Source organism: Perognathus longimembris, chromosome 2 (assembly GCF_023159225.1).
Source record: "Perognathus longimembris pacificus isolate PPM17 chromosome 2, ASM2315922v1, whole genome shotgun sequence".
NCBI lineage: Eukaryota > Metazoa > Chordata > Mammalia > Rodentia > Heteromyidae > Perognathus > Perognathus longimembris.
The window spans coordinates 129,624,625-129,637,022 of NC_063162.1; the positions used below are offsets into that span (position 1 = coordinate 129,624,625).

Here is a 12,398-nt window from a genome sequence, read left to right on the forward strand (position 1 = left end):
TGCAATTGTTGAAAATATTATAAAGAAAATTGTCTTTTTGCCTAACAAGGATCATCAAATAGTTTTTTCTTTAACCCTATGAGAGAAGCACCTTATATGTTTGGTTATGTTCTATTAGTCCAAGAAATCTATAAATAACTTGTCATCATACAGAAAAAGTACACCAGGCTTCACTTCGAAGCCTCCTGCCCTTTTCTACTGCCTTTATTTTAGATGTTTCCCAGCATCAGAAGAAAAAAATAAACTACCATATAAAAAAGTAAGATATCATTTAGGGCCATATTACTTGTCACAAAGACAATTACTGTGAGGTTTGAAATTCACACTGAACCTGGAATATAGGAAGTTTTAGAGTGTGCACAAGGCAAGGCATCCCAGAATCATCTCCTAGCCCTGATGAGAATGTTGCTTTTTGTCTCACCCTTACATAAACTCTGCAAACACTACTTTTCTGAAGTAGTCAATATATTTTAGCTGTAGTCTTTCTTCTTAAGCCAAAGCAAAACAACATGCCTTTGAAGAGACATTTTGCTTGACTTTGTGTCCCTCTTTGCTTTATATTCTGAGTGGGTCCATTTGAAATAGGGCTGTTATGAGTCTGTTAACTTCCATGTTTATTTCTCAGGTAGCACACAGATGAACTGCATGGGATTTCAGTCCCTTCAGGGGCTCTTCATACTTTGTTTGCTGTCTAAGATTTAAAAGAAAAAACTACAGCTCTTCTCCAACCCTGAGTCTGAAGAAATATTGATGAAAACTATTTCTCTTCCTCACTGATGAAAGTGTCTATAAAATACAGAAAACGAATTCTAACAGTAGCAATGTTTCTATCAAAGTCCATCCAAGAATGTCCTAAGTCCACAAGCAAAAGGTTGGGAATGCTTTCTACACGAAAACTTGTGTGGTCCCTGCCTGCTCACTTTCAATTTTTCTTTTCTGCTTCTTGAGATCAAAGCAAGACACAGTCGTAGTGTGGAAGAAAACTTCAGCAAAGAATACATGAATCTTAAACCTGCATTTTACCAGCTTCAACTCTGAGTCTAAAATTTGAATCCAAGTCTGACACTTAGCATTTAGAGAGCACAGATAATGCCCCCAATGGGGTGAGTATACATTGAGAAATTATTAAGGCCCAACAGATCTGAAACTCTGTACTTGTATCTCTAGACCAAAAAAAACTTTTCTGCAGACTCATGGCGGGCTCTTTCTCATCAATTTGTCTTCATTCAAATACTGCCTCCCAAGAAGGCATGATCTTATCCACTTTAGCAATAGATCTTTACCCATTATTCTTTTATAGTTGTTGTTGTTTCCAGAGCTGAGGGCCTTGCGCGCCAGGTAGGTGCTCTTCCGCTGAGCCAGATCCCCAGCCCCTACCCATTCTTCTGTTCAGAGACTTTACAGAGCTTCCTAACACCTGCAATTGTCTTCTATTACTTCTTTTGTTTTCCTTATTAAGTGTCTGTATCCCTAATGAGAATACAAGATTAAAGAGAAGAGACTTTTGTTTTCATTTTTGGTCTGCAACATTTTCCACTATATTCCAGGCATTAAAAAATAATAAGCAGAACTCCAGAGAAAATCACAAAGCATTTTCCTGAATGAACATGCCGAACCCAAACTGAGGGTCAGGAATAGTTTCCTCATGTAATTCTGAAGCCTATACTTTTATACAAATGTGTAGCTTATTACAGATACTCAAGGAGACGTATGTCAAGCATCACAATATCTCTAATGGGAATATTTCCAAAATGTGCAATACCTGCTGTATTTCTGCTCTATCATTTTTCACAGGTTTCAAAATGTGTCATAAAATATTATTGGGTCAGGGACCAGGCAGACCACCAGATGGTTGAGAATGATTTATTTCCTTGATTTCAGACTCCTACAGGAAGACTGTAGGAAGAAAGTCAGTCCTTATCTCTGTTTACAGAATATGAAAGATAAAAGAGCCCTTGAAGTTCACCCAGCCCAGATTCATTCTTAATTTAAAAATCCATTCTATATCACCGATGACATGGTTATCTGACCTTTCCTTTAATATTTTTAGTGATGAGACACTCACTGTTTTATAAGATAACCTGTCTCACAATCAGACCTATTTTGATGAGCAAGGTCTTCCTTCTATTGATTCAAAATTTCTTTCCTGTAACTTCTGGCCCTCAGATCTATAACATATGAGTCTAGTTCCTCTTCTGAATTACAAACTTGGAGATAGTTGAAGACATCTAAAGTATCTCCCCTTAGTGTTCTCAACTTCAGATGAGACATCACAAATACTTCCAGCTGTTTGTAATGTACTTCTTTGTCCTTTTAGACCTTTCTCTTTCTACTGAATGATCTTCAGACATACTACCATTAAGGAGACACATGCTCTCTAGGGTAAAATAGAATTAAATTGTATTTCTAATTATATGTTAATTGTTCTTGACCCATAAAGCTACTGAGTGATCCACTTTTGTAAGTCAATTATGCATATAATTATGAACTTTATCATTACCATATCAGCATCCGTTATTAATTATAAAGTACAAAAACAGTTTAATAAACCACCTACTCAAATGAAAGTCTATATTGACAGAATGTATTAGAACTGATTAAACCAGTTAGCCACTGAAGCGTCTTTTGAAAAAGTATGAAAATATTCAAAGTGAACTGAGATATCAACTTGCACATGCTGGGGCTGGGAATATGGCCTAGTGGCAAAAGTGCTTGCCTTGTATACATGAAGCCCTGGGTTTGATTCCCCAGCACCACATATATAGAAAAGGCCAGAGATGGCGCTGTGGCTCAAGTGGCAGAGTGCTAGCCTTGAGCAAAAAGCAGCTCAGGCCCTGAGTCCAAGGCTCATGACTGGCAAAAAGAAAACAAACAAACAAAAAAACAAAAAAACTTGCACATGCTAACATTAGGGTTTCTTTTTCAATGGTTGATACGTTGAAAGCAAATTATCCAATTACAAGGCACTATTAATAAAAAATATGGCTGGGGATATGGCTTAGCAGTAGAATACTTGCCTCACAAGCATGAAGCCCTGTGTTAGATTCCTCAGCACCACTTAAACAGAAAAAACCACAGGTGGTACTGTGGCTCAAGTGTAGAGTGCTAGCCTTGAGCAAAAAGAAGCCAGGGACAGTGCTCAGGCCCTGAATCCAAGCCCCAGGACTGACAAAAACAAAAAACAAAGAACGCAAAACTTCAAGTTAAAAATAATCTAAGGAAAACTAAAAATAAAGAAAATAAATTGCATTTGTTACAATACAATTATATTAAATATTCAGCTGAATGCTTTTAAAAATACAATAGGAAAAATATATTAAATGTTAACTTGAATACTTCAATCAGACTTTGTAAGAAGAGCTTGTATACTCATTCATGCTTTCCCTATGACCTTAGTAATGGTTATTATCAGATTATCATTATTAATCTCTAAAGCAGAAAAATTTCCTATATTGTTGTTACCCAATACTTTTCAAAAATGATTTGCTACTTCTAAAAACCAACTAACAAGAGTTAAATTCACACTAGCAAAATTGATAGGTTTCAAGTCATATGTCTATGCATGATTATATTGTGCTAATGGCTAATAGTAAGTTACAATGCATCCGAATATCTACAAATGTGTGTGCATTTAATATTACTGCAGAAATATTAACTACTGAAATAAATGTGACTGCATGAGATTTATCAATTGACCATCCTTCTGTACACATGAGTAAATATAGCAGTCAGCTTATTTCTACAACAAAAAGTATGGGCTAATCACCAAGAGAATCTGCAAACATTGATTCAACAGTGTTTTGTTCAGTTAACCAGTTACTAAATATAATATATTCTAAATTGTAATGTTTTTAGTGCTTTTTCAGTATTGTGTGGGATGACAAAAAGGCATTTTGCTCATCTTTTAATATAAACAAGCTATGTTACTTAGCTGTCTCAATAATTCTTGTCATGAAGTGGAATATACCCTCCCAATTATGCATGATTAATTTGTAATTTGCATAGCCCAGAATGGATCTTATTGGAAATATGGTGGTGACAGATGGAATGAAGTGAAGATGAAATCACACCGGAGAAAGGTGGGCTCAAATATGATTTCTGTCCTTATAAAGGAGGAGAATTTGGAGGGGTGTGTGTGCGCGCGCATACAAGCATACACACAGAATGCATCTTACGGTAAAGGGTCAGGCCAAGGTCAAGTTTCCATAAGACAAGAAATGTGAAAGTAGTAAACAAATCACTAGAAACTGTTGGAGAATTGTGTGTGTAACAATCTCCCTCAAAGTCCTCTGCAGGACCTTACACACATAGGGACCCTGAGCTTCCTTCCCTAGAACTGCAATAAAAGTCATTCCTGATGTCAAAGCTACTTAGCTTGCAGGGCTTTGTTATAACAGCCCTCACAAGCTAACAACAAATGTAATTGTTAAAGCCTTAAAAAAGATGTTTGAATATCCTTAAGTGTGGCATATTCTTGTCCTCTGAGGTAATTTTTTTAACAGCCAAATACTACTCATCTCTAAGATGTGAGCAAAGTAGAACATGTCTGCAGGGACAAAAACATTCTTTTAAATAATGAATCACAGCTTTGAGATTCATCAATTTACAATATAAACTGTGGATCTTTAGAAGTGACTTTGGTAGGCTGTCTAATAGATGTTTGGAAAAATAATATTTCCTAGGGGAAAACTATTCTCCTAATTTAATGATCTTAAAATATATGAAGCTGCCAATCTTACAGATTGTTATGTTTCATTATTATAATCATTCTCCATATATGTGTATATATATATGTGTGTAATATGCAGGGTATTTTCACATTATACTGAGAATGTTGTTTTGTGACATGCAGGTACTTGAGTGACAATGTACCTGAGGAGGGATCTCAGTCCTGCAGCCCAAATTGCCTCCATTGTTACAATTGACCTAGATTACACAATAAAACTTTGTATAATGATGGTGATGTCCCATATCTGCACATCCAAAACATAAGCCACTCGTTCAAGTGACTAGTGAAAAGTGACTCACCAGTACTGCAAATGCAATTGGTGAGACTAAGGAACTGAAATGTTAATTTAATAGATATAATCACATGGAGCTATTAGCTATTGAACTGGATAGTGAACTTCTAAATTTTAATTTGAAAACGAGATTCCACTGCTAACAGTGTTAAAAATTCGCTCTGAAGATGAAGGGATAAAAAAATCTGCTAATAAGGAGTTACTGGCCAGTTGGATAAGTTCTCTGAGAGCACACAGCATGTAAATTTCCCCTGGCACATGCTGGCTTATTTAAAATTCAGTGAGTGTAAAAACTTTTCAGAAGCTCAAACTGACATCCCTAGTCATCGGCCAGCAGGGGGAGCAGTGGAGCAACATGTAATACTTTCTCAGGAGCATTTTTCTTCCACAACTGTGGTGGCCCTAAAACGTGTATTCAGCCCAGAAACTCCAATACCTGTGATCTTCAAATACCCAGTTAGCCATAAAATCTACATGTTATTGCTTTCAAAGCATTCCTAGAGGGAGGCAGCAGAGTTTTGCTATAAACATCCCAGTTCAAATTTCAGATAATTATAAAATTCAGTCTTCACTGTCTTTTGTAGAAATGTGATCTGGGTTCAGGTTTTTAGCTTACTCGTTTCTCCATCTAGGAGACAGAAACTTGAAAGCCTTTCAGATTTACACAGTAAAGGGAAATTTCACTGACATAGTGCTGATCCTTCAATTTTATTTTAAGAAAGTTTAGTCCATGATCGGTTAGTGACATATGGCCTTACCTCTTGATAAAGGTCACTGAGATCTTCCTGGTGGGCCTGTTTGGAACATCCTGGGAATTCTCTGAGACAGCAGGAATCTGGAGGCCAGTCCATCTCTGTCATTTCCAGCCAATCAGTGAAATAAACCACTCCACAACACTTAAACTGTAAAAGAATTATTGGAAACACTCAGGAACTACAAAAAAAATTATTCATAGGAGATAAATTTCTTAAATTTTGGTACTGAAAGCTAAACTCATTTCTATCATCGTTTCATGATATGTGGATATTCTGTGTTGTTGATAGAAATGTCATAAGAAGAAACCATGGGTAGCCACTCCATAATGGAACATATCACAAATCAATCAGGCATGACTGACTCTATCTCTCTAACTCCAAGGTCCTCTACTAGTAACCATATAGTTACACATTTCACACATATACTAACAAATTTTTTGAAATTTTATCTACCATTAACTTCAAACTACTAGAGAGCAGTTACTCAAATTTTATACCAACTAGTTATACCAACCAGTTATGCCAACCAGTATGATTGCTCACAGAAAGTTTGTATAATTCCTGGAGAAAATCTATTTGATCAAAGTTAACTTGACTTGGATTCCTTAACCAGTTAAGTTTCAAAAAAAAACTTTGAGAAATAAGCATAGGTTTGACCAACTATATCTCATTCAGTAGAGTGAGATTCTTGAAGTCAGTTGTCATATTCTGTCATCTCAATCTCAGAGAGAGAGAGAGAAAATAAAAAGATAGGCCTCTAGCCTGAATAAAGCTTGATTTAAGAAAAGATATATTACCAGGGTGCTGGTGGTTCATACCTGTAATCCTAGCTCCTGAGGAGGCTGAGATCTGAGCACCGAATTCAAAGTTAGACCAGGCAAGAAAGTCTGTGAGACTCTAATCTCTAATAAAACTTCTCAGAAAAAAAGTCAGAAGTGGTCCTATGGCACAAATGGCAGATCACTAGCCTTGAGCAAAAGAAGCTTAGGGATTAGCGCCCAGGCCTAGAGTTCAAGCCCCAGGACTAGCAAAAATAAGAAAAGGTCTATTCCTTCTTAAACTGTGTTTTTTTGTTTTTTTTGTGTGTTTTTTTTGGCCAGTCCTGGGGCTTGGACTCAGGGCCTGAGTACTGTCCCTGGCTTCTTCCCGCTCAAGGCTAGCACTCTGCCACTTGAGCCACAGCGCCACTTCTGGCTGTTTTCTGTATACGTGGTGCTGGGGAATCGAACCTAGGGCCTCGTGTGTCCGAGGCAGGCACTCTTGCCACTAGGCTATATCCCCAGCCCTTAAACTGTGTTTTAAACAACTGTACTTTCAATTTTGTCCAACAGCACCACAGAGTAGCAAAAAACCTTCTTTGATTAAAACATTGCATAGATATTAGCAGGTCAAATTGAGAAAAATGAACTCTCATAAACAAACTTTTGCCCTTCTATATAAGAGAAGTACTCTCCATATAGTCAAAAGAGGATTGTGGGTAGTCACCAAGAAGAGCTTTCCAAGTGTGACTTGTTATGCAAATTATGTAACTCAAGAGATCAATCTGTACAAGGTTAACATGAAATCACACAATACACTACCATTTCAGAGATCAAGTAAAATCAACTTTAAAGAATTAAGAACTTCTCATGCAAAAGCAAACACAAGTGAAATACTAAAATATATTTTCTTTTTTTCACTTATGTAAATATCTTATATTTAAAAAATATCATCTTAAGAGTACTATCAATCATAATTAGTGAAAGCTATGAGTGATACTACAATTGAAAAGCTATAAAAATATTCTAGCATTTCTCTTTTATGAACTTTTTCTAAAAGCCACAGATGTACCAAAGACATCATAAACTAAGTCCTGAGAGTCACAAGCAGAACATAAACATTATACTTTAAGTCAAATGCTATTTGACATCACATATTATACTTAATATACGTAATTCATCACTCAGTACCCTTAAAACCACATATGTGGTTAAATGACTTCTCTTCCTAAAACTCATAAATGACTTCACTTCCATGTCACTCTTTTGAAATCTTAATGACCGGTGTCCTTTCTGCTTGATGACAGAAGGTCAGCTCTTGGAATACTTTGACTCCATCGACAGTGAAACAGCCCATTTATCTGGCTTTGTCAGGAAATGAGTTGTTCCATAGTAATGACTTTCCCAAATAACTTAAACATATCATGTTCAGTGCCAATTTTTTGTAGTTCAATATGTCTCTGAAATCATTTTCTTTTATATAGTTATCTTCCTTCTTCAACAAGCAGTGGTGCTTTTTTTTATTAAATCTGTTGCTGAAACCTCCTTTAGGCTAAATTCAATATTATACAGAACTATCTAAATCCTTACCATGTTCCTGTCTCCTTTAATACTGTATTGTAAGATAACTCTACTCTTGTTGACACAGTGTGTCAAGCTCTAGAAACTGCCATACAATCATCATTTTGTATGAGAGAAAAAAAAAATGAGGCCCTTGATGGGCCAATCAATTTTCTAAGGCCAAGGGCCAGTCTGTGGCAGAGCATATTGATCCCCAAACCTATTTCCAACCAAAACAGGTATTAAACAAATGTCAGTAGGTAGTAAGCAAGAGTCCATTAAGCAAAGATATATGCACAGAAAAAGCAATGAATGAGGGATGAGGCAAAGTTAAAACTTGACAAAGTGACTTTCTGCTCTATGATTTTTTTTTTTTTTTGGAAAAGGATGCCATAGGCTGAACTGTGTACTCTTCCGCCTCCACCCATATACAAATACATATGCTGAAATTGTGGTCCTCTGTGTCTCAGAGTGTAATTGTATTTGAAGATACTCTTTATAGGAGTAATTAAATAAGGTCATTAGGATGAGCCTCAATCTAGTAGAAATGACATCCTCATAAAAAGAGATTTAAACACAAAGAAGAAAATTTGTACTTTTCTATGACAATTCTATGAGACTAACATGAGTTGCTTTGAAAAACTTTTCTAGGGTGTTCAAACATCCTTACGAACCATTTTGTGTAAAACTGTCTTATGAGAAGCAAAGAACTTGCCATATGACAAGTCAAAAAGTAGTATGTTATCATTTGCAGTGCTTGTGTATTGTTCATCTAGAGAAGGCCTCATCAAGAGAAAAAAAAACATAAACTTCACATTAGTTTTTAACTCAGTAATCACAATCGACCCCATAAATTTCAGAAAATAAAAAGCTCGGTTGGCTCCAACACAGGACAGTAGCTGAATACATCTTACTATAAATTCCCTAATTCTTCACTGCTTTCCCTTTGGATTGTCTATAGTACAATTGTACAGTAAACAAACAAAGACAGGAAACATTGGTGTAAACAGGAAATCTGTGTTACAATGATCATTTCACCATCTCAATAATTATAACACAAAGAGTGAGATTTGGGGATTGTCCTGGATGTGAACCTCTGCCCAGATCCACTCAGGACAAGTAACTGAGCAGGGAGCTGAGCTGCTGGAGAACATTCTCATTCTGAAAGGCTTTATGGCCCAGAGCCAAGACAAATCTAAGGAAATTGAGATACTTGATCATTTGAGGATGTGACTCAAGGCACAAGGAAATTACTTGAGAGATGAGCTTGGTTAGAAATAAAAATTGGTGGTCAACTTCAAATCATCAGATTTTAAACCACTAAAAACAGTCTCCATTTGATACCGTTGAGTGCAATACAATAGAACAGGTAGGGATGAAAAGCCACGGGTTTGTTGTTAGTAACCACAAGCTAAATGAGATCATTTATTCAATCTTATAGTTTATTTATAAGAATTTACTCAATCTTATCAACACTCTAAGAAGGTAAACCCTGTTAGTGTCCCAAATTTATAGATGAGGAGAATGAGATTTAAGAGAGTTAAGTAAATTACAGAAACTTAACTGAACAGTAAGCACTCAAGCTTGTATTTAAACCTAGGTCTTACTGACTAGAAAGGTCCTGCCAGTCCTGGCAGTGATGGCTCATACTGGTAAGCCTATCTAATCAGGAGGCTGAGTTCTGAGGATCATGGTTTGAAGCCAGCACAGGCAGACAAGTCAGAAGAAGTTCTTACCTTCAATTAACCCCCAAAAAGCTGTAACTGTAGGTGTGGTTTAAGTAAAGAGTCAGCCTTGAGTGAAAAGGAAAAATAAAAGCACAAAACCACGAGTTCAAACCTTAGTGCCAGTATCAAAAAGAGAAAGAAGAAGGGGAAAGAAGAAAAGAGGAGGAGGGAGGGAGGGAGGGAGGGAGGGAGAGAGAGAAGGAAGGAAGGAAGGAATGAAGGAGGGAAGGGAGGGAGGGAGGGAGGGAGGAAGGAAGGAAGGAAGGAAGGAAGGAAGGAAGGAAGGAAGGAAGGAAGGAAAGAAGGAAGGAAGGAAGGAAGGAAAGAAGGAAGGAAGGAATGCGGGAGGGAGGGAGGAAGGAAGGAAGGGAGGGAGGGAGGGAGGGAGGAAGGAAGGAAGGAAGGAAGGAAGGAAGGAAGGAAGGAAGGAAGGAAGGAAGGAAGGAAGTCATCATGGCCTTAGTAACATATGTACTGACTCAAAATTCCCAAATGAGAAAAGTCTTGAAAAAATTAATGCTTAACTTAAAAATATACTTAAGAGTTCTAAGAAAAAATTTCTACTCAAATAAAATAGATATTGATTAAAGAATGGTCATGCAAAATAAACTTCATATTGGTTTAGTAAAGTGACTTTTAAAGAAATGTGTGTAGCCAGGTGAAGTGAAGGGGAAGTGGTAGGCAGACATAAGGAGAAAGGCAAATTATGCAGTGACTTAGAGATTCCTCACCTAAAAAGTTTGTAGCAGTGCTAATGGAGTCATAGGCTATCATTTGCAACACAAAAAGTTACTCAAAGCAAAACTCTGAAAACCTCCACCTGAGACACACAGATAGCACTTACCTCTCTCTGAAAAAAATTCCAAGCATGAGTAAGCCACCGATATCTAGGTAAGCCATAATTGGTCATTCTGGCTTTCAGGGTAACCATATCTGACCACTGTACTGGAACCTAGAGATAAAAAGCAAAATATCAACACAGAGACATGCATTCAGAGAGATACACTCCACTTATAACATTCACTACTGATCACAAATGTAGGTGATACACTATAATTGACAGATACCGTTGTAAATTTATAATTTGCTTGACATTCAAACAATGACATAAAGATCAAAACCCAGAAAAGAGAAAGGGAGAGATAAGTAAAAGATTGGGATGATTTTGAAATCTTATTATTAAAAAGGATAAACCAGCAGTTGTTTAAAATTTGATGCACCCAGAAATTCCTCAATTTCTTTTCTTTGATAGTTGATGATGATGATGATGATGATGATGATTAAGACAACAACAACTAGTAGCAGTACTACTACTATACTTGGAAATATATAACAGAAAAGAAAATACCCAAACACTTGGGTAAAGAATGTTGTCCCCCAAATAATGAGTTAACTGTGGATACACTGTGTTCATATGGGTTCAATACAGTTCAGGGAACTAAGGTAAGCTCAAGTAACTCATTCTAAATTATTATTGTCTCGCTTCCTTTGGAATAGAAATTAAAATGAAATAAATTCTCAGGAAATGTATAATCTGAAACAATTCATATTACTGATAGGTTTTTATCCAGAGAAGACATAGCAGGCAAGAGTTGAACATGACAATGAAAATCACTAGGAAACAGACTGATGTCAAGCCTCTTGATTTAGATACTAGAAAAACTTTTAAAATCTGACTTTCCAAGATAAATATAGGTTGTTTCTTTACTCTGACCGCAATCAATCTGAGACCAAATGTGGCAAGAAAACACAAGAGACCATTGAGATTCTGACCCAACTACTGGGCTCTGGCCCATAAAGCAACACACTGATTGGATCCTTGCATGAACTAGCCAAATAGCACAAAGCCCATTCTATGTGAAAACTGGCTTGTGCAAAGTTTGGCAGATAATAAACTTTAATGGCACTTTTCATTCTCACTGTTATTAGTGCAGAAGCTATAAAAATGTGAGCAACTAAAAAGTAAAAAAGACTGCTTTCCATGTCTTACTTTTAAACAGTCCTTGCTTTATGATGTAATGGGAAAGATTTGCACAAGGAAAACAGTGATCTTGGCTCCAGTGAAATGACAGTGTGCCTACTGAGTACCCCGGGACTCAAAAGCCACTGCTGACTATGCCTTCCTGGAATAAACTATCTAAATGAGTATAAGCTCCTTCCAGTTCCTGGTTTCTTAGAATTATATTCCAATCACAACATTTCCTTTCAAATGCTGTGAATTTGTTTGTTTTAATCCAGCCACCATTGGGGAGATTTGCCATCTATCCCCAGGATATATGCAAACCATTTTTTAAATCTGTAAGAAACAAATTCATTGCGGGGGGAGGGGGGCGGTGGATAATCTCTTAATTACTAAACAGAAGAAAAAAGCTGATGCAACAAAATCAAAAATTATGTTTACTCTTTTGTTGCTCGCATGTCATGGCTAATGTGTCTCTTGTCTCTGAAGCAAACAAAATAATCACCTTCTTTCTCTTCTTAAGAGATCCTGAACATTCAAATGCTTAAAACTCACTGGGGATGACCAAGCTCAATGATTCATTCTCAGGAGACAGAGATTTAGAGGTAAGCATTTTG

At 36.7% G+C, this 12,398-nt stretch overlaps 1 protein-coding gene across 1 annotated transcript in view; it reads right to left on the reverse strand.

Moving 5' to 3' along the window:
• Positions 1-12,398, reverse strand: part of Tspan12 (tetraspanin 12) — a 59,622-nt gene that overhangs the window by 12,381 nt on the left and 34,843 nt on the right. The window contains exons 7-8 of the mRNA XM_048340120.1: positions 10,666-10,773; positions 5,780-5,923 (exon numbers count right to left, since the gene is read on the reverse strand). Of these exons, the coding sequence (XP_048196077.1) occupies positions 5,780-5,923; positions 10,666-10,773 (252 nt within the window). The remainder of the gene's footprint in view (positions 1-5,779; positions 5,924-10,665; positions 10,774-12,398) is intronic.